Here is a 24,327-nt window from a genome sequence, read left to right on the forward strand (position 1 = left end):
GGTTTATCTGTTGCTCATGTTGAAGCTATAGCTATTTTAGAGGGATTGCAACTTGCTTATGATATGCGTTTGCCGGAAATTGTGGTGTTCTCCAATTATCTACATGTTCTGCATTTACTATGTGATTCTTCTTTGTCTTTTACTAGTGTGGACTTTGTAGTTCAACATTGTACACAACTTTGCTTTTCTTCCTTTGAGTAAGTTCGGTTTTTATATGCCCTATAACTACTTATAATTTTGCAGCCTGTAGAACTGCTGCTTCAGTACTCCATTCTAGAGAGCCAACTAAATGGATTGGTAATTGCCTTTGCGGCTATATATTGTAGTCTCTATTCAAGACTTGATTTTTTTATTCTAATGAGATTATAGATAATGTTTTATTAAGAAAACATTGATGCTTATTTTAAAATTTTTATTGAATATTGTTAAAATAATATAATTAAATTATTTAAAAAAATAATAAAAGTAACTATTTAATAAAAATATATTATTTTGATAAATAATTTTTTAAAAATATATTTATATAAATAATTATTATAATAATAATTTATACAAGTAAAATGCATAATGTGCAATACTAATCTTATATATAAGAATCTCTTCTTTCCAGCTTATTAAATCCCGCCCAATGGCTTGCCACTATTTGGAAAACCTTCCAGAAAAGAAACTTCAAAATCAAGTCCCTAATAAATTAGCTAAATGACCATATTGGCCCTCAACTCTTAATCGCCACCGACCTAGACATTTTCAAAATCAACGATTCTTTTTTTCCTTGATTTTAATTTCTTATTCAATAATTTCGTTTGATCATATTTAAAATAAAATATAAACTACTTAAAATTCAGTCGAGTTCCTAACTCCCGATTCGTGGATTTCCTCTTCTCTTCTGTCTTTCTATCTTTCTCTCTCTCTCCTGACATGGATTGATCATTAAATAACAAAACCTTTCCTTCTCTCTCTAAGGAAAAAAAGAAACCCAACAAACAGACCTCTTTCTCCTTTTAGGGTTTCGAATACAGAGTCGAAGTGACGAAACGACAACGAAGAACTCTCCGCGCCATAATTGTTAGGTTTTCAAGCTTACGCACTATAATACAAGAAGCCCTTTTTAACGGTCTGTTTGATCGTGCACGTCTCAAATTGCTTGTTAGATAAAAGGAATCAGCTTCTCTCTGCTGCTTCGCACACGCGATGATTCCTTCGATTTCATAGTAAAAATGCGAGCTTTGAACTCTTTCTCGATTTCGTGCTTCATTTGATGCAGCCTTTTTTTTTTTTTTAAATTTTGTTAATTTTAGTGTTTAATTTGAGTGTTTAGGGTTTCAGTTTTGTTATTTCTTTTTTCCTGCCTGGAGAAAATGTGAGAGGAATAATGGTGAAATAAGCATTTTTCCGGCCATAAGCATTTTCCCTTTTTTTTGTTTTGGTCCCTGTAACTCCAGTTTCTCAGTTTGCCTAGTTTTATTAGGTTTTGTTTGGAATGACATTATGCATAGGAGTTGAAGTAAATTGAATTGAATTCTTGCAACATATTTTCAGTTGGCATTAGTTGATTTCTCTCAAAATTTGTTTTTTTCCTTTTGTTTTTTTTTTTTAGGTTGGAAGAATTGAATTCTATTAACTATATGCTTTTTCAAACATCAGAATTTACTAATAGAATTCAATTGATCGACGCTTGTAATTCTGGACTTCTTCAAACACACTTTTAATTGGTCAAATATAAAGCTGGATTTCAGGAGTTGTTGGAAAATGTGATTCCAAGATTTCATTCTCTTCTTTTTGTTTACTGTCAACTCTTAGGTTAAATTGCTGTATTTCGTATGTTGGTGCAGGTAGCAAGTTATATATGCTCTTTGATTTGGAAACTAGTAGTTTAAGAGGGAGACTGAAAGAGAATTAGAGTTTCATGTTAGTAAATGTTGAATGGTTGTTACCATGGACTTAAATGTTTCACCATTACCTGAAGATGAGGAAGAGAACTTTGAAGAGCATGTAGAGAAATTCACTGCTCCTGCAGAACATTTTGAAACTGCTGTTGAAACTGCTCGCCGGGTATTTTCTTAATTCTTTTTGTTTTCTGTTTACTTGCCTTGAGAAGTTTGCTATTAAGTTCTGGTCTGAATTTATTCATCCACTTGAATAAGTTACAACAATTGGGAAGATTATACTTGACTTTTTGGACTTTATTGCAATCTGAAAGTATATTTGTACCTCTGGATCTTCCTTTAAGATTCTATGAAATAAGCTACTTATTTGTTCTCATTTTTTCAAGAAAATAACTTGGTTCCTGGTTATAACTTTTTTACGATGAAAAATTCTTTTCTATTTTGTAATGCGGAGATGAATGGAAGTTTTTGTTTTATGGCATTTCGAGATTTTTATTTTTCCTCTGATATATTAAACTCATGAGAATATCTGGATCTACAAGGGTCCATATATTTTCTCTCTCTCTCTCTCTCTTTCTCTCTAGTTTCTTTCTTTGGTTTAAGTTTACATGAATAGAAGAGAACATCACCCAAGAGAAAGGTAATGTTGGTGGCAGATGATAATTGGCAGTGTTGATGCTGATCAGCAACTAAGGTGCCTATTTATATGTTTTTTTGGTTTTCCTTGAAATTGGTTGAGTTGTCCATTTGACTTATAGAAACACTCTACATGAGCAAATTTTTCCTTGAATTTGGGAGTCTGTTGAGGATAGAAAAGAACAGATGTTGGTTAATTCATGGGATAGGAACATAAAAGAAATGAACAGTTGAGCAATTATACTATGTTTGGAAGTTTTAAGGGATTGGAAAGGGTAATAATAATAAAGGTTAAATAAGAATTATGCAAAAGAAGTATTTTTAATGTCAATGGAGGGGTAACTCTTGTACCCTTATCATTTCTTTTGCACCTCATTAAACTCCCAAAAATAAATTATTCAAACCCCTTGGTGTTATGCTTTCCTACACCTCCATCCAAAAATAGCTCTTGTACCTAGCTTTATTATTTAATATAGTTGTGCAAGTGGCCCACCTAAAAATCATGGAATGCCCCAATAGGGACATGGCTTAGTTTGGTTAAGATTGGTTATGCGAGTACTAGGACACATTTATTTCCAGTGGCCTATGCATGAACATTTCTGATTGTTAGCTGTACAAAGAAATTAACTATGAGCTTTGGCTGTAGTAGCAAATTTCCTTATCTCTTCTTCTTAAATACTTCTTTTTCAATATTTTTATTGTACTTGTGAGCCTGCTTGCGGCAAGTGAAAGCTGTGCATATTATAGCACTCATTTATGGGTTTCGATCTTGTTTGTGCAGGAGCGTGAAGAAAGACGCAAGCGTTTGAGACATGAACGTTCAGATGATAGACCTGTTCACGTATCTCGACCGCCAGCCCAGGACCAATACTTTCCAACTAAACATTTCAAAACTTATGATAAAACTAAGCTCCCTCCTGGTAAGTTTCTTGTCTAATTATGTTTATCAAAGTACTATTGCTTATGCTATAATGCTTCCATTATTTATTTATTTATTTATTTTGGATAAAATCTATAGTCTACATTTTATGGAATTGAGTTTATAACAGTCATTTGGTGTTAACCTGTTTTTATCACTACATTTTTGGCATCAATTTATCCTGGTCAATTTTGTGCTTTGTTTTGTATCTTGCATGTATAGAAAATTCTTGTTTATGTTTCATGATAACTTCTTTCTTTTTCTTTCTTTTTTGAAATTTGAATTGTATATTGTTATCAGAATTGTTGCTGTTGGCTAGAAATCTGTGAGAATTATCAAGTGATTTTCATAATTTTATTATGTCATAGTAATGAAAGAAATATGAAGTGGTTTTCATAATTTTGTATGGACATAATTATGAATGCTACAATCTTTTCTGCGCCAATGTGATGGGGTCAGTCTCAGAAGCATAAAGCATATGACTAGATAATGGTTTCATTTGTGGTCATCTATTATTATGAACAATATTACCCAGAGTTATGGAATGTTTGTTTTGGAAACTTCACAAGATGACTTGAATCAACATTCAATCAAGATGTAACTTGTTATGGAAGTGTCTTGTAGATCTAGTAATTTATACCTGCTTAAATGAAATTATAGCCAAATAGATTAAAAAGATTCAGAAGAACTTATTTTGCAAAAGCTTGTGAAGCATCCCCTGCAACTTAGGAGATCAGGTGTTTTGAAGTCAAAATAAGGTTGCTGTCATGAAGAAGTTGCAAATTGGATTTTAGAGCAGCAGTAATTATGAAGTTATTATGTAATGGCATATTAGACTCTATTAGCTTGTATGCAACTGTAAATTCTTTGTAACGGTGCCATAATTTTTTTTTCTTGGGGTGATGTCTGATATATTACTCGTTACTTGTTACTGATTATGAAATTGGTTGCTTGTGGTATGACTCGTTACTGATTCTTAGAGTGGTTAAGGCCAGAAAGTCAGGTACATATGCTTTAGATGAATGTATAGCAATGAATGCAAATTTAGTGAAAATCACCTTAAAGCCAGTTTATGCTATCTCTCTTATGTAGTGGATGATCATCCCTCTTTTTTCAATAATCACTCAGTTTAGTCTGTGTTTAGGGAACAACACCTTATACTGCAGTGTGATGTTAATTGTATGATTGACAGAGTTATGGTTTGCCTTGTTTACCTTTGATGGATCCGAGTATTTGATTGCTTGATCCAGGCAGATGGCGTTCCATCTGTTTTCCGGGGAATCAAGACAATGTGATTTTTTTTTTTTTTAAAGTTCAATTGTCATATTTATATGTGGGCCTTTTAGCTGTCCCTCAAAGCTGTCTTTAAAAATTTTAGGCTGGTTGGATTGCCCTGCATCTGGTCAGGAAATCTTTGGTATCATTCCTTCCAAGGTTCCACTTGGTGAAGCCTACAATGACTGTGTCCCTCCTGGAAAAAGATACTCATTTAAGCAAGTTATTCATCAACAAAGAGTACTAGGAAGAAAAGTAAGTATTATCAACTTCCAAGTCCTTTAGAAGTTTTCTATGATTCTACACGTGCATTATCTGCAATGAGGAGAAATGAAGTAGCACATCATTTCTGTTGAACAGAAACTATTATTTGAATGATACATAAGTTTAAGTTACTGATTTTTCAGCTCGGTTTGGTGATTGATTTGACAAATACTACACGTTACTATACAACTACAGATTTGAAAAAAGAGGGTATTAAGCATGTTAAGGTGAGTTGCTACATTATGTTTGGTTTTTGGGCTAGTGTCTTGGATGATAGTGTACTTTGATCAAATTTAACTTGGACCTTGTTTAATTAGATCCAATGCAGAGGGCGAGATTCTGTACCTGATAATGCATCTGTAAATAGCTTTGTGTATGAGGTATGCTTCTTCCATGATACCCATAGTGTTCACTGTCTGTTTCTATGTGTTTATTTCCTTCTAGAATCTGTACCTCCCTTCTTACCATTTTGGTGTTCCTTCAAAACATTACTTAGATTAAACTGTGGTGATTTGCCTGGTTCTTTGTGGTGTCGAATATTCTGGAGGTTTTTTAATCACACGATGACTTGAATCACAATGGATGGAGCATTATGTAGAAATCAAATATAAACATGTGCAAGAATTTGATACTTATTTACTTTGCAGGTCACACAATTTTTCACTCGTCAAAAATCGAAGAAGTATGTTCTTGTTCATTGTACGCATGGTCATAATCGCACGGGATATATGGTTGTCCATTACATTATGCGGACAATGTCGATGTCTGTCACACAGGTTTGATTTAATGTTTTTTTTATGTTACTCAGTAGGTCTCGTGTCATTTACTTTATGACCTTTCCTTTCTTGGTGTTTTTGCAGGCAATAAAATTATTTGCTGAAGCACGCCCTCCAGGAATCTATAAACCCGACTATATTAAGACCTTATATGAATTTTATCATGAAACTAAACCAGAAATGGTTGTTTGCCCACCAACTCCAGAATGGAAGAGGTCTTCTGATCTGGATCTTAATGGTGAAGCAGTACCAGATGATGATGATGATGGAGGTTCAGCTGCTCCTTTGCATGTATGGATAACCTTTGAAGTAAAATCAAATTCTAGCTAATGATTCTCTTCATGTCCTTTATGAATGATAGTCTTGATCAACAGTTTTCTTTCCCCAATATGCAGTTTAGATATTGGAGCTGAATAGTTACTCTATAGGAATTAAATCTTTCGACCAAAGTTGCCTGCTTTTCCAGAAAAAGAATTGTTACTTCTATATATGTCTGGTCATTGGCTGCTCATCTGTTAAATGATTCTAGTCGACATTCATAAGATTCTCTGATTGCAATTTGTTTTTCACTGCTACCACCTATGCAAGCATTTACTTTTCCTGGACACATGCTCTAATACATGTCCAACATATAAATTTAGACAAATCTTTTTCTTTCTAGTTAGAATAATGTATTTGGTTTTAGGCTGCTTCTGAACTATAGTTAGTAGGAGAAAATTGTTCTCTATGTGACATAATTATCTAGGAAAAAGGTGCTGGGATGAATTAAGTTGCAAAACATTTCAATGAATAGTCAATTTGCTTGGGTTGCATTGTGCAGTGGAGGTTGTATTTGGGATGTATTTTGGGTCTTTCTTTAGCTGCAATTACTTGACAACCAGTTTGAAATGAATGAGGTTAAGAAGAAAAGATTTGATGATGAAGAGCTTTAGAGTTGTATATGTAGCTCTTGTTAGAATGGGGAAATTGGGCAGGTAATGCACTTCCATTGAGGTGGTGAAAGAGAATCCTATATCTCATCAAAAGGTGGTCAATGGGCTGTGTTGTAATGCATCTTTTGGTGTTGGGATATGGAGACTTCGGGATGTGAAATTACTCTGTGTGTTTGCTATTTTTCTCTAGATATATGATTATATGTGTATTGACACCGACCTTTAGTCAATCTGTGCTGTATGGTGTAGGATAGTTTTCTTGATTCATATGGGTCTTTGCTGACCCCAACCTATGGTGTTTAATTATTTTTTCTTGTTTTTACTAGCACTCTATCTTCTCTCTCTAAGTATATACCATTCTTCTTCACAAAACTAGAATTTAACTGGGAAGTTCTTTTCTTCCTGTAACTCTTTTCTAGTTTTTTTCATGTGGAAAGATTTTGTACAGTTGTTGAGTGAAAGTCTTTTTGAAAAATGTTGTAGGTTAAAAAAGTATAAAAATAAAATAAAAATTAAAGCACTTGCTGCATGCTCTGGTTGTTAAATTTGAAAAATGGAGTAATATTTGCTTTTTTCTTGATTATGACAGAAAAAATAAAAGCTGATCATCTCATGTATCTCACGCAGAAGGGATTTTAGAGATTTTATTGATAAGTAATAGCTTTTCACAGGCTTGAAAACGCTGTGTCGCATTTCAGACCAAGATTTTGGTGCTAATTGTACATCAAAAAGACTTTGCTTAGTATATATACACACACGTATACGCACTTTAATTTGGCTCTAAATGTTTCCTCTGTTTTAACGCGAATTTTCTCATTGGCAAAAAAATGATTTGTGACTTTGAGAGGACAGATGCTGCTTGTTCTCTCAGTTGATATTCCACTATACCAGTAAAAGTAATGAAATATGACTTCATATTGTTTCAGGATAATCACGAGACAGATGCCGTAATGACAAATGATGATGTTCTGGGTGATGAAGTTCCTAATGATCAGCTTGATGCTCTACGAATGTCCTGCTACCAATTGCTTAAGCTGAACTTTCCAGTAAGAATGCTTCTATGGCCTATAATTTCACTTTGAAGCTTGCTTGCATTGAGACATCTTAAATTTGTAGTAACTGTTCCTTTTTCTCCATTTCTTTTTATTTTTTATTTTTTTATATAATTCATCTGAAACTTTTGAATTTTCTTGCATTGTTATATGATACACTTATATTGAAAATGAGCTAAATTTGCATTATTTGATGTTACTTTGCCTTGGAATGTCTCATACATCTCATTTTTCTTATATTCATCAATTCATAACATATATAAAAGTGTGAAAGAGAGGGGGAGGGGTACAAATATATTTATTGGTAGGGCCTTATTAATTCTTTAGCTAATTTTTTCATTTGTTAATTTAATTTAATAATAAATAATATTAATAATTTATTAAATACAAGTCTAATTCTATAAATAAACTCTACTAGGATTTTCAATTATTAAGTATAATTAAGTCTAACATACAAGTCTAAAAAAAACAAATAAAATGTAAATTTTTTGTATTATATGTGTATCCGTTCTATTTACAGCTCATGTTTGGACCAATCATAATAAAAATTATTCTTATAAAATATTAATTACCATTTCAATTCTATATTTATATTAATCGCTTAAGATAATTACTAGAAATTGAATAAAGGAAGAAAGGTATTAGTAAGCATTAATTATTATTTTAATATGATATAAGTATTTATTTTATATTTCTACTTAAATTAGGTCAATTTTATTAGGTGGATTAGAATTAAAATTGAGTACAATAGAATTCGAATAGTAAGCATGTTAATCCATTTTATATCAATTTGTAACACTTAAGTGTTTATTTTAATTTTAAATTTAGTAGTTCTATTTTTATTATATGGACAATAACGAGTTCAATTATTAATATTCATGTGCACAGCACGTGGATAAGAACTAGTTTGTATAAATGTTATATTTCTAGCTCTAGATCCTTTAATGTTGTGCTGCTTTTGTTTGTTAAAGTAAAAGGTGTCCAATCTTACTGCATTTATATATGGATGGGTTATGGATGTGAGTTCTACTTCTTATGCCCTGCATTTTGATCTTGTTTGGATTGAGCTAACATTTTTTTCCCCTTGAATTTCTTCAGGTAAGAGCAAACCCGCAATTTCCAGGGTCGCATCCAGTATCCCTCAGCAGGTCCAATCTACACTTTCTTTTTGTACACAAACCTCTCTCTTATCTCACTCCACTCTCTTCTCTCTGTACATTCCAACTACCTGAGTAAAAGCCAATTGGCTTTTTGATGTTAATTGTGCTATGTTCTTGAGATGCTTTGTCATTATGTACTAGCTCGTGTACCTTCTTTTGTTGAAGCAAGTGAGGCCTATTTTGGAATAGAATGGCCAAAAATTTCCAGGTTTAACATATGATTTATGCATGTAGTAATTTGAAAGAAAATTGGAATGGCATGCGCCTATTATTTATAGTCAAACTTATCAAATGTGAATTCACACCTTTGATACTGATAATGAAAGGTCCTTGATGGATGAGATGGAAGTGCAAGGAATTTTTGTTTTTCTTTCATGCCCTGTCAAATGATTATAAATTTAGGCCTTTTTTGTATAATCCACCTTGAAAATGCAAGCATGGGACATAAATATTGAACTTTGACATGAATGTGTATTGATATTTTTATCAAGCCTTTGTTATACATATTCTTCTATTTACTGCTATTGATTACTGTTATACTGTCACACTACACTGAACTTGAAATGCAAGCAGGGGAAATAAATTTGAATTTTCATATGAATGCGTATTGATATTTTTATCAAGCCTTGGTCATAGATCATATATCAAAAATAAATTTATCTTTTGCTGCTATTGGTTACTTCTATAATGCCACATGCATTGATAAGCATTGGAGTGATTATTCCTCCCGTATTGTGAGTAATAAGAAAGATAAATAACCCATTAGTATGGCAAGAAGCTAACAATGGTTGTGCTCATGTAGGTACATAAAAGCTAACAATGGTTGCTTCTAGGAAAAATATTGGAGTTTTCATTGTTCCTATTGTTATTATTATCATTACAATAATAACAGTAATAATTGTAACTATTATTATTTTTTATTTAATCAATGATGCAACACATAGTCTTGGATACCTCTTTAAATTTCTTCTTGGATGAGATACATTGAAACACATGCTAGACTGGAGATTCACGGTAAAATGATTATTGATAAATCAGATGTAACCATAGATATTTTTGTGTAAGACTGGTGTAATTGCCAAAATTATGCTCTTTACGTGTACCTAATTCTACTGCAGCAATAGGATGTAATATGTGCGCAAGTGCATATTCACATTCTATGAAAAGGCTCTTTTTAGAAGTTGAACAACCCCTTTTCTTGATGAGTAGATATGTTGGGATTGCAAGGAGGTTTATCTGGCATAGCATTTAATGTATTGGAAACCTGATACTACAGATGATGCATTTTTTTTATCTTTTTATTTTCTCAGAACTAAAAAGTTGATTGGTATTTATTGGGTTGTCACTTCTTTTTGCTTGTTCATTTACCATTAGCATGTGCCAGAGTTAGTTGCCAACTTTTTATCCAAGTTTTCTCTGGGTCTTGTTTTGTAGGAATGGAAGTTGATTTCGGTGCAATTTTCCATTTTGTGGTGTGCAGGGATAATCTACAGCTATTAAGGCAGCGGTATTATTATGCAACGTGGAAAGCTGATGGGACCCGATACTTGATGCTAATTATGATGGATGGCTGTTATTTAATAGATAGGAGTTTTAATTTTCGAAGGCTCCAGATGAGGTTTCCTTGCAGAAGCACAGGCGAAGTATGTACTTGAGCATTTTTCTTTCTAAGATGGTTTCTATATTACAACCTTATTAGTACAGCTTATTGATAGATAATTGTTCACATGATTTATTTTCTTTCCTTTCTTTTAAGGGTTTAGCTGATAAGACGCACCACTGCACGTTACTTGACGGGGAAATGATTATAGATACCATGCCAGACTCACAGAAGCAGGAGAGAAGATACCTCATCTATGATGTGATGGCAATTAACCACGTTTCTGTTATAGAGGTTAGATTTGTGTGATATAATACCATGCTTTTGATTTGATTTTTGATTAATGATGAAGCATGTGGGATTGGGGCAATTTTCTTTCTAACTCCATATAGTTATTTTTTATTTGTTAGTTCTTTAATCTTATTTGCATTTCCCTATCAAAAGAGTCATTTTTTCCATATAAGAAATATTCTTTTTGGAAATTGGAATTAGGTAGGTGATGAATATAAGTTTTTGTTTAGTGTTAGAAGTTGTATTTATCCCACATCGCCTAGTTATTGGGCTGTTATAGTTTATATAAGTGGATTGGACACCCTCTTCCTTTGAGCTAGGTTTTGGGTATGAGTTCTACCTAAGCCCTTTTATAATGGTATCAGAGCCGGCCTTTTATTTGCAATGATGGGTTTGGACCCGGCCTGTTTGCATGTCACGCTAAGCATGAGGGAGAGTGCTAGAAGTTGTATTTGTCCCACATCACTTGGTTACTGGGCTGTTAAAGTGTATATAAGTGGATTTGGCATCCTCTTCCCTTGAGCTAGCTTTTGGGTATGAGTTCTACCCAAGCTCATTTATCATTTAGGAATGATAATTGTGTTGCCTTTATTTGTCAAAGTGAATACTGTGCAAACCCCTTTCTCCTTTGTAGTCTACTAATGGTTGATATGATTTAAAATTTCCAGAGGCCTTTTTATGAACGATGGAAGATGCTTGAAAAAGAAGTGATTGAACCTCGAAACTATGAACGACACAATATTTACCAGAGCAAGAATCCTTATTACAGATATGACTTGGAACCATTCAGGGTATGTAATTGAAGATAACCAGTGTGGCATTGGCAGTATCTCTGACCCTTTGCTCCTCTGCATATGCAATTATACTAATTATTTGGTTTAAAGTTTTTGCCAGGTCAGGAGAAAGGATTTCTGGTTGCTTTCCACTGTTACCAAGCTTTTGAAGGAATTCATTCCAAAGCTTTCACATGATGCAGATGGTCTTATTTTTCAGGTGATTAGGATCAATAATAATAGGGTTTGCAGGATAGTATTGAGGGAGTACTGTTCTAAGGATGATATAAGCTTAAAATGTGTTGCATTAAGCATGCATGGGGGAGGGTTTTTTTTTTTTTTTTTCCTCTATCTCTTTTTCCTTCTAAGAAACTTGAGTGCTTATTATATTTGTCCTCGGTCCATTATTTACCAATGATCTAGCGATCATGATGCTTTTTGCAAATTACATTTTGTTAAAATATGAATAAGTGCGATTACTCATTGTTTTACATGCCAGGGATGGGATGATCCCTATGTTCCTCGCACCCATGAAGGGCTCCTGAAGTGGAAATATCCGGAAATGAATTCAGTGGATTTTCTATTTGAGGTTCTTTTTTCAACTTCACAAACTTGGCAGTTGCCTTCAGTGCCTTTCCCTTTCTATCCCTTGCCTTGTTACCCTCAAATTCTGTTGACACCAAATTAAAATGTATTGACAGGTGGATGCTGATGATCGTCAGTTAATGTATCTGCATGAGCGAGGGAAAAAGAAGCTGATGGATGGGAACACGGTTGTATTCAGAGGTTCATATAATTTTCTATTCTACCTTGCATCATAATCCCTTTCATCCAAATGAAACTTTCGAATCTGAAATTTATGCCATATGCTCTATGGAAACCTTCCTTTGAGGGAGGAATTGAAGTTTCAATAATCAGCATGGCATGTTTTGGCTACTGTTTTGTGCTTTTCATATACTCTGGGGTCCATTAATTTGGTTTGTATTCATGGCTCTGTTTTGAGTCCAATTCCAAATCTTAAACTTGCAGATGGTTCAGATCCTTCTTCGTACTCTGGAAAAATCGTTGAATGTTCTTGGGATTCAGAAGAACAAGTATGGGTTTGTATGCGGATCCGGACAGATAAGTCTACACCAAACGAGTTTAATACCTTCAGGAAGGTTCGTCTTGGTCACATTCTGTTTTATGAATACGAATGTCAGATTAAGTGTGATGGACTAATATGAGCTTCTTACTTCATTAAAAATAGGTGATGCGAAGTATCAGGGACAACATAACTGAGGACATCTTGTTGAACGAGATTTATGAGATTATTCGCCTGCCCATGTATGCTGATAGGATAAGAAATGAGAGTAAAGCTCATCAACATACAGCTTCTGTGCGGCGCAGGTGATGCACCACCATTATGGAGGGTTTTTCTTCTTGTTTTTTCTTTCTTGGGCTTAATGATGGCCACTGATTGAAATGGCTATCAGATCTAGTGATGGCTCAAGTATGCTGGTTTTTGGTGGTCTACTTGGCTGAGGTTGGGTGAGCGTGTTATTTAGAGGGTCACTGGGATGCTATGTAATTAGTTGCAGCTTTTTCATTATAACCTCATAGTGTGTACTGTGCTGGTGAGTTCTATGATCCGGTTGGTACACTGGAATAGTTTTCTACATCAGTCGCGAAATTATGTCTAAATGATAGTTGTCCAGGTGAAGAGGATTAGGAATAGGATCACCATGTATATTATTATTCCCCCCCCCCCCCCCCCCCTCTATGTAGTGATTTCATAAGTTCCTTTCAAAGTTAGCCATTTTTTTAGAATTGGAGCCTAGTGTTTGGAACATGGTTTTCTTGTTTTTCCGTCCATTTTACTTGCTTTTCAATGTGAATATCATTTTTGGAAATTGTCATTTGGTTCGTGTATGTGTTCTCTTGTGATTTTCTCCCTTACCATATACCTCCTATTTTCTTCTTATTTCCCTCTGTTGCATATATTGCATACCCATGTATGTTCTTATTAATACTGGCCTCAACTGAAAACGGGTAGCAGCAGGTGATATCATGATAATAGCGGTCACATTTTGGTCTGATCCGTTCTGTTATTAAGCAAATAATACGCCTCTAAAACTACTATTCGGTGATTAGTAAGAGGGATCAACAAATATAGGAGCTAAATTCAATCACTTTGTATGTGCTTGGATTGCGAATGGCTTAAAAATTCATGCAGGAATACTGTAAAACGCCGGTGGGCAGAAGCTAAATCACGGCCTCGCAGGCGCTGAACATTGTCCTCAACCGCTCCACTAGGGGGTGTAATAGAAAAACTCAGGCTCCATCGAGTTTAAAAGCTGAGCGATAATTACTAGAAGAGATGATTACAAATATTTTTTCCTTTTGCATTTCTTTTCTTCTTTTTTCTTTTTTTCAAAATAAATCTCTTATTGATAGGCTTGTGGTGGAATATGAAATGACAAAAAATAATGACTTAATATTAATGGTATTACATTCTATTTTATACTTTTGATTCATAATCTTATATTACATAGCCAATTTAGTCTTTAAAATTTACTCATATAAATAACACATTAACCAATTTTTTTTTTATATTTTGATTCAATGAATAACTAAATTTTTATTTTTATTTTTATATAACAATATATAAAAATGAGAATAAAAAATGCTAGTTCTTAAAATGTAAAGACAAAAATATAAAATAGGATAAATCTCAGTGGAATCTGTAATTATTTCTTAAAAAATTAAGTAAAAAAGAAACATAAAATGGAGTCCATGAACCAAGCTTAAGAGTCGAGACTCATCAATATTTTTTAATCTTTTTTTGGGTGACAAATGCGTATATAATTGATTTTCTTTTTTAGGGGAAAATATATAATTGATTTTGGGAGTAAATAAGAGGAAACAAAGCAAAATTACGTTTCGTCATAATATTATTAATGTATTATTATGATACGAATTAATAGAGAGAGTTGAGAGGTAAGACCAAATAAAACTTGTGCCTTTTCAGGAATAAGCTAAGCTTAATTGGAATCTGAATCCCCTCGTCAATTAAACTTTGGCCCTGGCTTTCAGTTTGCTTCTTTACAGTGGCAGCTAAACAAGATCGCATGACTTCCACGGCGAAAACCACTTTAATTTTGTTGATTTCATTACTCTTTGCCTCTTGTTTAACTTATGGGGAGGAATCATCAAAGAATAAATTTCGGGAGCGAGAAGCAACCGATGATGCACTCGGTTATCCTGAAATGTGAGCCTTCATTTTTTAATCAATTTAAAGGTCTTTTTTTTCTTTTGTAAAATTAGGTTTAATTTGGTAGTCGTTATTGTTTTGTATAAAATTTTTGTAGAGACGAGACTGCATTGTTGAATACGCAGTGCCCTAGAAATTTGGAGCTGAGATGGCAAACAGAAGTCAGCTCTAGCATTTATGCTTCTCCTTTGATTGCTGACATTAATAGGTAACTAATCAGCTTTCTTTTCTTCTCTTTTCTTTTTTTCTTTTTTGTTAAATTGTGGAATAAAGGTTTCACTCTTATTAAAATATCTCTTAATTGTGAGTTGTTCTTTGTGTTTTGTGTTCTTTTCCTTTTCAGTGATGGGAAGCTTGATATAGTAGTTCCTTCTTTCGTTCACTACCTTGAAGTTCTTGAAGGTTCTGATGGTGACAAAATGCCAGGTAACCTTTTTTTTTTTTCCTTAATGACTTGGGTTGATTTTGAATTTTAATATATGATATAGTGAACAAATAATTTTTGTGTATTTTAGTTGGTGAAAAATAAAAGCTTTAGACAATACTTATGTACTGTTCATTTCAATCTTCCAAGCCAAATACTATGCGTGATTGGTGGGTAATATATATGTATATCAGGTTGGCCTGCTTTCCATCAGTCAACGGTGCATGCCAGTCCTCTTCTATATGATATTGACAAGGATGGTGTTAGAGAAATTGCTTTGGCTACTTACAATGGTGAAGTTCTCTTCTTCAGGTACTTCATTCAAGAATTATTCGTTGCAATTGTTACCTGGTTATTGTGTGTTAATGTTGTTTGTATGTAAACTCACAGCTGGTGTATCTCATATTAATTTTAGGGTATCGGGCTATATGATGACAGAGAAACTGGTGGTACCTCGTAGGAGGGTTAGAAAAGATTGGCATGTGGGTTTGAATCCTGACCCTGTAGATCGTTCTCAGCCAGATGTTCATGATGACCAACTTGTCTTTGAGGCTATGGAAAAGAAATCAGAGTCTCGTGAGTTTAACTTACTTGATTCAAATTGGTTGTGCACCTCCCACTGTTGCTGCTAATTTTGTGTACTTATTGTAGCTCACATCTTTTTTCTAACTGAGCTGGCTTCCTATACCCTGAGTTTCTTTTCAAGCGGGCTGAATGCTACTTTTCTTTCCTTATCACTTCACATACTATGGCACAGATTAATGTTAGATGCTTTTCTTCTTTTTTCGAAATTACAGACATGAGAGTTGGCAATTCCCTTTTTTATTATTGTTTTGGTAGTAGCAGTATGAACCTGGGAATCCTGACATAGATGCGTATTGCATCCTTTTGTTAATGATGTTTATTTTGGGCTTGTTTTGACAAGAGATCACAAAATTTCTTCTCTAAATTTGAAGGATATCCTGAACATCTGTTAGATATTCCAGTCTTATGCAATAGCAATGCCATCTCTTCTTAAATGAGTTGACAATATCATTGAGTATTGTTATTCTGTAGAAACAACTGGAAGCACGCATGGTAGCACTCCAGAAAAGAACAGTGCAATTTCTGCATCAACAGAAAGTACAATTCCACAAAGTGTAACTGTTCCTGTAAACGAGAATCAGACAGATCCCATCATCAAACTGCCCATAAACATGGATAATTCTTCTAAAGATACCATGTCAGCTGGACTAAATAATCCTGAGAATGGGAACAACACTGAATCAGTTGGAACCAATACTACTGAGAAGGGAACAAAAACTGGGAGACGACTCCTGGAAGATGACAAGACCAAGGATTCCCAGGAAGGTAGTTTGGAGTCGGGAGAGAACAACAGTGAGAATGTTCATGAAGCAACTGTGGAGAATGATGAAGGGTTGGAAGCAGATGCAGACTCTTCTTTTGAGTTATTCCGTGATACCGATGAATTGGCTGATGAGTATAGTTATGATTATGATGATTATGTTGATGATACCATGTGGGGAGATGAGGAGTGGACCGAGGAGAAGCATGAGAAATTGGAGGATTATGTCAATATTGATTCACATATCTTGTGCACTCCTGTGAGTATAGAGCTTAATTACATTAAATGTTTTTAATGGATGAACCTTTCTTGATGGATGCAATATCTAGCACTGAAATGCAATTTGGCTCACTTATTCTTTTCAGGTCATAGCAGACATTGATAATGATGGGGTATCAGAAATTATTGTTGCAGTTTCATACTTCTTTGATCATGAGTGAGTTTTCTTTAAATCATTATATATATGTGCATGTGCACACGCATATGTGTCTCCTATAGTCTTCTATACCGAAAGGTCAAGATTGATTTTCAATGAACTTGAGCAGCATAAAATTTGTTATAGACTACAATTCAATGGCCCAACACTTCTCTTTATTATTCAAGTGCATCAATAATGGTTTTACACAATTGACAGGTACTATGACAATCCAGAGCATTTGAAAGAACTAGGAGGCATTGATATTGGAAAATATGTTGCTGGTTCTATTGTTGTATTTAACCTTGATACAAAGCAAGTTAAGTGGACTAAAGAATTGGATCTAAGTACAGATACTTCAACTTTCCGTGCATATATATATTCATCCCCCACAGTTGTAGATTTGGATGGGGATGGGAATTTGGACATTCTTGTTGGAACTTCATTTGGCTTATTCTATGTCCTAGATCATCATGGTAAAGTCTAAGAATGCATTCTGCTTCTCTATCCCTGCCCTTTTAATTATTTATTTGAGATGTTTATAACTTCCATAAAATTTTTGAAGATGATACTCTCTTACAAATATGCCTTTTATTTTCATTCACATATCACTTGTTTCTGAATTCTCATGACTTCCTTGGAAATGCATATAATGATCGAGATACATTCCTATATCGTGCCTTGCTATCATTCTGTATAATTATTGATACTCGGTGCTTTTATGTCACTCTTTTCAAGGCATTCTGTTCTTACTGTTACTTCATCCGGTTCTCATGCCTGCATTTGCATATGCTGAGCTGGAGTTTGACTCCTTTTCTTTCTAATTTCTGTTCCTTTGTCAATATTTCTTTCCTTGTCTGGTAATGTTTTGGGAGAATTGGTAATAAAAAGATGAAGAAATAAGTATTTGGTCTCTTACCATGATATTTGGTCTGGCCTACTTTTGGATCCATGCTCTTCCTTATAGATGTCATTTTTTTGACTGATGACTTTGATTTGGAATTTTAGTTGTAGTCTTCTTTTCTTCCTTATTTTGGAGGTTCTTAATGTGCATATTCTTGGTCTGAATAGGTAGCATCCCCTTTTGGTGCCTTTGGTAGTGTAGTTAATTTTACTTATTGGGAAAGGACAGGAAGAATAAAATTCGTTTTTTTAATTTATGTGTGGAGGCTAAAGATTTAGATGTTCAGAACACTGAGAAACACAGATCTCAAGGTCTGGTAATGATTAAAGAGAAGAAAACTAAAGTCGGGAAGATTTTTCTTTGATTAAACTATTTCTACTAGTTTTTTGAAAAAATGGATTCTACATAGCCCTGAACTGGAGGAATGAAAGAAAAGAATCCATAAGGCTAATACCGTCTAGTTTAGGATTATAGTTTATGTGAGTTTTCAAGTTAAAGTATTTCTAATTTTGCAATCTACTTGATTTAGCTCTCCAGAGTACTTCGGGGCTAAAACCTTCTTTTCCTTTTCATTCAGGAAATATAAGAGAAAAATTTCCTCTTGAAATGGCTGAAATTCAAGGTGCCGTAGTTGCAGCAGATATTAATGATGATGGAAAAATAGAATTAGTGACTACAGATACACATGGAAATGTTGCTGCATGGACTTCACAAGGAAAAGAGATTTGGGAGAGACATCTTAAGAGTCTTGTTTCCCAGGTCAGTTGGAATCTCACATTTTGCAAAGGGTACTTTCTTCTCTTTGATTGAAATATGGGTTCAGTCAATACAGGGTAACTGCATACTGTATATTCTAGTTGATTCCTCAGTGAAGGTGGCTGATTGGTTGATAGAAAAAGTGTCTTGCACATTTTTTAAAATATTAGGAACTAATTATCTGTTTTTCCCCCTTTTTTGGGGGTCAAGTTATCTGATTTCATTAACATGAATTACACTGTTTTACTCAATGAATTGCTAGTAATTAAAGTAATCATGCTTACTTATAAATTCAAATGATGTGCAAGTAACTTTTGAATTCTATATTTCTAGGAAACCAGTAAAGCATATCAAGGATTAAGTGGCTGAGTTAATTTCTTTTTCATTTTGGTTGTTACTTGTAACCAGTGTTCCAGTTTTTCTTTTGCTTGGAGAGATTTTTGAATATTTCCCTGGCTAGTAGGATATCGTTTTATTCTTTGAGAAGTATGTTATGTATCTGAAACGAGGGATTCTCTGCTCTAGTCTTTTCACTGAACAGATAGAATTGGCGTATTATTGATGACTGGTTCATAGGGTGGTCAAACTTGACTGGCAACTGTATGTGTGATTGCTTTTGCTGTCAAGAATCCTGTTTTCCCTTCTGTTCTGGATGGGCACATGATAACCTTAAAATTTCTATTGGAGTAGGGTAATCTGGTACATATAGTTGAAGAACTTGTATAGAATTGCTTAAATGATAAACTGAGCTAATACACATCATTGCATTTCACAGGGCCCGACTGTAGGTGATGTTGATGGGGATGGCCGGACTGATGTTGTAGTCCCAACGATATCAGGGAACATATATGTTCTTAGCGGCAAGGATGGTTCAATTGTTCGGCCATACCCATATAGGACTCATGGGAGAGTGATGAATCAAGTTCTTCTTGTTGATTTAAGTAAGCGTGGGGAGAAAAGCAAGGGACTCAGTCTTGTGACAACATCATTTGATGGATACTTATACCTTATAGATGGGCCGACATCTTGTGCTGATGTTGTTGATATTGGCGAAACTTCGTAAGATTACCTGTGTCGTGGTATTAGAATCCTTCCTGTACTTCCTGCAGTACTTTGAGTTCTCTGAACTGTGTTTATCTTCACTGCAGATATAGCACAGTCTTGGCAGACAATGTTGATGGCGGAGATGACCTTGATCTTATTGTCACAACAATGAATGGAAATGTCTTTTGCTTCTCAACACCTGTTCCACATCATCCCCTCAAGGCAGGGCGCGATTGAACCTCATTTATGGCCTACTTTCCATACACTCTCCTGATGATTATTATTACCCTTGTGCATTTTCAGGCTTGGAGATCAGCTAATCAAGGAAGAAATAATGTGGCGAACCGCTATAACCGCGAAGGGGTTTATATTACACCTTCATCAAGAGCCTTTCGTGACGAAGAGGGAAAGAACTTCTGGCTGGAGATTGAGATTGTAGATAAATACAGATATCCTTCTGGATCTCAAGCACCTTATAAAGTCTCTGTAAGTTGCTCCTTCCTCATGTGTGTTGCAGTTATACCAACAGCAACCTTAATAAAAGTCTTAAATAAGTCTAATTTCCAAATACATCAATGCAGACAACCTTGTTAGTCCCAGGTAATTACCAAGGTGAGAGAAGGATAAAGCAAAATGAAACCTTTGACCGTCCTGGAAAATATCGCATAAAACTTCCGACAGTTGGAGTAAGGACTACAGGGACTGTATTGGTGGAGATGGTTGATAAGAATGGACTCTATTTCTCAGATGAGTTCTCTCTCACATTCCACATGTATTATTATAAATTGCTGAAATGGCTACTCGTCCTCCCAATGCTTGGGATGTTTGGTGTTCTAGTCATTCTACGTCCGCAAGAAGCCATGCCCTTACCATCATTTTCACGGAACACTGACCTGTGAATTAAATCGCCTGTGTCAACCTATCATGTATGCCAAAGTTGCCTGAAGGTGAATAGATAATTTCAGCTGAACTACAAATCAACAACTTTAGGTGGTCGAAGGATTGGACCTCAAGAGGAGTATTTACTGGCAAGGCGTCAAGTGATCAGTTTGATTTTTGGACAGTGTAAGATCGGAACTTGTAACATACTTGAAATTGAGATGAGTAGGTGGATTGATATTCTTATACCAAAACAGGGGGAAAGGTGCTAAATTTTCTTCCAGAAATGAGATATTAGCTTTGGAAATTCACATATTGTAGGACACTAGATTAGGAAATAGGTGCTTGTCAATCTCCAGCCCCCAGCCCCCAGATATTACCATCACATGATCTTCAGCTAACTTGTATTTGCAGTGCCTTGGGGGATCGCCTTGCTTTTTATATTTAACCTTCAAAGGAAGTTTTTCTTTTTTCTTTCTTGGGTGGGATATTTGCCCCATATTGTTAGACAGTAAATCACAAATTGTGTATGATGGGGGCTAAATTTTACTCATGTTCTCTAAAATCAGCAAGTTCAGATATCATCGACTTCAGTTCATAACCCCTCCGTTTGCAGTTTTCTCAATAAGTTCGTTTCCCCTAAATTTTGATAGACAAATTGACAAGTAGGCAGAGAGGTCTTCATGTGTGGCTTCTCATACAAGAATCGAGATTATGATTATCTTCTTTACTTCTTTTACTTGACATATAAAAAGTAGACCAAGTTATAAAATGTTAGCAAGAGTGATCATACTAAAGTAAAAAAGAGAAACTGAGTTATTTTATTGTTATGATTTAAAAGTGAATAACCATGCTGAAAATCATGACAAGCATTGAGTGAAATTAACTCATTTTTCTTGGAGATGACAAACAACTTTGGAGCTCGTAATTGTCTTGTTTATAAGCATCTCAACCCTACTCCTTGCTTATCCTGTCAGTTTCATCCTTGAATTATCAGAACTTGTCGCTTATATTATATTATTAGAAGCTTTGATTGAACCGCTTTGGTGGTGAAAAAGGGAAGAACTGTAACTTCTTGTGAATGTTGGGGGAAATTTTATCCTGTCAGTTTCATTATAGGCAGATTAAACTTGCAAAGATTAGACCAGAAAAGATGCCAACCTAAGTTCTGTTTTGTGAAAGTAGCTCAATAGTTCAAACAGTTGCAAGCACATATTATATAATTTTGGTTGGTTTCTCCTTTTAGTTCGGTAACAGGTGAACTGATGCTGATGGCAAAGCAAATATAGCTCAACTATCTAAATCTCCATATCTTCAAACAAGGCCTTTCACATTCTAGCTATCTGTTGGTTGCACAGTGACCTAAAGAGAAAATCAATATCAATATCATATCATATCCCCCCGCCAACATTATTAATTAACATCTGCAATTCGTTTATTCCACACTGAATCTTATCTATCAATCTACACAGAGGATGAGCATGATTACTGAACATTCTGACACATGAGATAGAGAAAGCCTTTATCAATTTGTTCTACACAAGAATCAATGCTTAATTTCAAACATAACACGTTTACATCAAGAGAGAATAAATATACCAAAGCCATTCAAGAGGAAATTAAATTGAACCATATTGATTTTGTTTCGTGTAGGATTATTACATTAACAAAACAAGAAAAATGCTTGCATAAAAAGTGACTAAAATCCTTGCAATACAGGCCTCTTTCCAAGCCTTTTGATCTCTCTATCCATTTGGCCAGTTAGCATCAATCCAAACATCTTAAAATCACATAAGAGAGACCAAAATGGATGAGAAAAAGTTGCAGGAACATTCCTTTCCACAAAGAAATGGCTGTACCAAGCAAAACCATAACCAAACAATGGCACAAAGAACAAAAGCCACCAATTGAAAAACATTGAATATAGCAAACAGATAATACTTGTTAGTGTACCCAAAAAATGCCAACGCCTTGTTGCTGGTTTTGAGTGTTGTGTCACATAAAAGGGCCAGAACTCTTCAAAACTCCTGAAATTCATATCTTCTGTACCAATTCAACGATTTTGATTCTCTTCCTTTCTTTTCTCCGCAAACCCAGATCAAGATAATCTTCAAAGTTCTACACTTGAAACAAACCCATACCTAAAAAAATCCTGTCTGGGTGTGGTTTGAATTGCAAGAAACAGATGGTTTTGGGACTTCTCAGATTGTGATGTAGGCTTCAAATCTTAAAAAACTCATAGTAAATTTAATTTGGAAAAACAGAAAGCCAGAGAGATTCAGCATCTCTGGGTTTGACTGTAAATTCTTGGAAGCAAGAAAAATTTTAGTAAGAGAGATTTGGTGGATTCTTTTCCAACTCCTCACCAGTAGGTTTTGATGTTAATTGAGGAGGATCCAATAAAAGAGTAAACATAAGGTGAGTGGTAGTAGATTTTTGAAGGGTGAACAGTAGTTTTCTCAGTTTCTTTTTTTCTTCCTTTTGGAAAAATCAAAGTAGGTTTGAGGCCTCCTCTCCTTTGCTACTGCAGCACTTGTAATTATACTGTCATTATTTTCTTGTTATTTTTGTGGTATGTGATAAAGAGGACTATTCTTCCTTTTCCTTTTTTCTTCTTCTTTATTTTCAAAAATATATTTATTTTTTCATTTTGTATTTTTTATTTGAGTAAATATTATATGCACCTCGAATTTAATTTTATGTACATTTCATCACAACTTTTTATTTAATTTGTGTAATTAAAAATCACTTCTTGCTTGCTAGTTATAGAAGTAGATTCCATCAACCATGATGCATTTTTAAAAAAATAAATGAGAAAAATAGAGAATATACTTTCTTGTGCTAAATGATAATTATTGAATAAATTATTAAATTAAGGTATATTCTCTGATATAAATGGCTGGAAATGGCTATAATAATAAGACAAAATGGGCAAGTTCTTTTCTTTTTTTTTTTGGATCATGTTGATTGGGTGGAGTGTTATTATCGATCCCAATACGCCACGTCAATGATTCCAATTGATAAAATCTTCCTTTGACTGGTTTCTTTTGGCTTTTTTGACAATCTAATCTTACAAAACACTTCTTAAAATTAAGAATTAAGAGCATTTATTTAGCATAGCCATTCATTTCATTTTTTTAATCCTTCTTAATTATTGATTACAACTGTTTAGGTATATTCCTTCCTTTTTTTCAATATTTTGTGAAATGCGGATATATGATTAATTAGTTTAGTTTATTCAATAGTATTGTGTAAAAACTAATAAAATCAAGAAAATAATTATAAGGACTATTATTATAATAGTTCTTTAACTAAAAACAATTTTTTTCTTAGCTACTAAAATTAGAAATTATTAGAAAATGTTAACTAAAATAAATATTTATTGGAACAATTTAAAATATGCTCAAACAATTTTATTTTTTTTAAGAAATTATTTCTTCAGTTATTATATAAATTTTTTTATGATATATATTAACGTAACTTCAAAATTGAGTAATTGATTTTTAAACTTGATTAATTATCTATATTTTATTTAGGAATGATACACAGCTGATTTCTATGCTTATAATTGATTTATCTATATTTTCTTTCCATCTCCAACTGATAAAGCTTTACTCTACTCTAGTCAAGTTGTTAAAATTCGTTAATTATAATAATTATCAATAGATTATTCATGAAAATAAATATAAATCATAAGTATTAAAATTTATATTAATCATTAAATTTCTAATATCAAAAACTAT

The 24,327-nt window shown here is 33.9% G+C and overlaps 3 protein-coding genes across 4 annotated transcripts; 2 read left to right on the plus strand and 1 right to left on the minus strand.

Moving 5' to 3' along the window:
• Positions 1-822: 822 nt before the first annotated feature.
• Positions 823-13,475, plus strand: LOC8262595 (mRNA-capping enzyme). 2 transcript variants are annotated; one of them, XM_048369864.1, is made up of 18 exons: positions 823-1,219; positions 1,833-2,052; positions 3,304-3,442; positions 4,820-4,971; positions 5,124-5,207; positions 5,298-5,360; positions 5,628-5,756; positions 5,841-6,047; positions 7,615-7,734; positions 8,839-8,888; positions 10,381-10,543; positions 10,657-10,794; positions 11,460-11,582; positions 11,686-11,784; positions 12,064-12,153; positions 12,266-12,350; positions 12,594-12,724; positions 12,814-13,475. In XM_048369864.1, exons 2-18 carry the CDS (start codon positions 1,924-1,926, stop codon positions 12,955-12,957), a joined length of 2,046 nt encoding a protein of 681 aa, XP_048225821.1. In that variant the 5' UTR covers positions 823-1,219; positions 1,833-1,923; the 3' UTR covers positions 12,958-13,475. The 2 variants fall into 2 exon arrangements, with proteins under 2 accessions (XP_048225821.1, XP_048225820.1); XM_048369863.1 differs by having other exon boundaries at positions 823-1,211.
• Positions 13,476-14,482: 1,007 nt separating this feature from the next.
• On the plus strand, positions 14,483-21,182 carry LOC8262594 (protein DEFECTIVE IN EXINE FORMATION 1). Its single transcript, XM_015724591.3, has 13 exons — positions 14,483-14,814; positions 14,915-15,025; positions 15,161-15,243; positions 15,436-15,553; positions 15,657-15,817; positions 16,298-16,845; positions 16,952-17,022; positions 17,221-17,477; positions 18,483-18,664; positions 19,437-19,720; positions 19,810-19,927; positions 20,009-20,191; positions 20,287-21,182. The coding sequence occupies exons 1-13, from the start codon at positions 14,675-14,677 to the stop codon at positions 20,602-20,604; spliced, it is 2,574 nt and encodes an 857-aa protein (XP_015580077.1). The 5' UTR covers positions 14,483-14,674; the 3' UTR covers positions 20,605-21,182.
• A 998-nt stretch (positions 21,183-22,180) lies between these two features.
• On the minus strand, positions 22,181-23,390 carry LOC107261959. The gene has a single exon (XM_015724586.3). It carries the CDS (start codon positions 22,620-22,622, stop codon positions 22,284-22,286), a length of 339 nt encoding a protein of 112 aa, XP_015580072.1. The 5' UTR covers positions 22,623-23,390; the 3' UTR covers positions 22,181-22,283.
• Positions 23,391-24,327: the final 937 nt, after the last annotated feature.

The sequence above is a fragment of the Ricinus communis genome, chromosome 10, assembly GCF_019578655.1.
Source record: "Ricinus communis isolate WT05 ecotype wild-type chromosome 10, ASM1957865v1, whole genome shotgun sequence".
In the NCBI taxonomy this organism is placed as follows: Eukaryota; Viridiplantae; Streptophyta; class Magnoliopsida; order Malpighiales; family Euphorbiaceae; genus Ricinus; species Ricinus communis.

What these genes read in the sequence shown, in the direction of transcription:
- LOC8262595 (XM_048369864.1), top strand. Translation starts at nt 1,924, where the DNA reads ATGGTTGTTACCATGGACTTAAATGTTTCACCATTACCTGAAGATGAG. An exon ending in CATCCAGTATCCCTCAGCAG is followed by an intron (nt 8,889 to 10,380) that starts GTCCAATCTACA and finishes TGTGGTGTGCAG; the next exon opens with GGATAATCTACAGCTATTAA. An exon ending in ACCACGTTTCTGTTATAGAG is followed by an intron (nt 10,795 to 11,459) that starts GTTAGATTTGTG and finishes TAAAATTTCCAG; the next exon opens with AGGCCTTTTTATGAACGATG.
- LOC8262594 (XM_015724591.3), top strand. Translation starts at nt 14,675, where the DNA reads ATGACTTCCACGGCGAAAACCACTTTAATTTTGTTGATTTCATTACTC. An exon ending in GGTGAAGTTCTCTTCTTCAG is followed by an intron (nt 15,554 to 15,656) that starts GTACTTCATTCA and finishes TATTAATTTTAG; the next exon opens with GGTATCGGGCTATATGATGA. An exon ending in TTCCACATCATCCCCTCAAG is followed by an intron (nt 19,928 to 20,008) that starts GCAGGGCGCGAT and finishes GTGCATTTTCAG; the next exon opens with GCTTGGAGATCAGCTAATCA.
- LOC107261959 (XM_015724586.3), bottom strand. Translation starts at nt 22,622, where the DNA reads ATGAATTTCAGGAGTTTTGAAGAGTTCTGGCCCTTTTATGTGACACAA.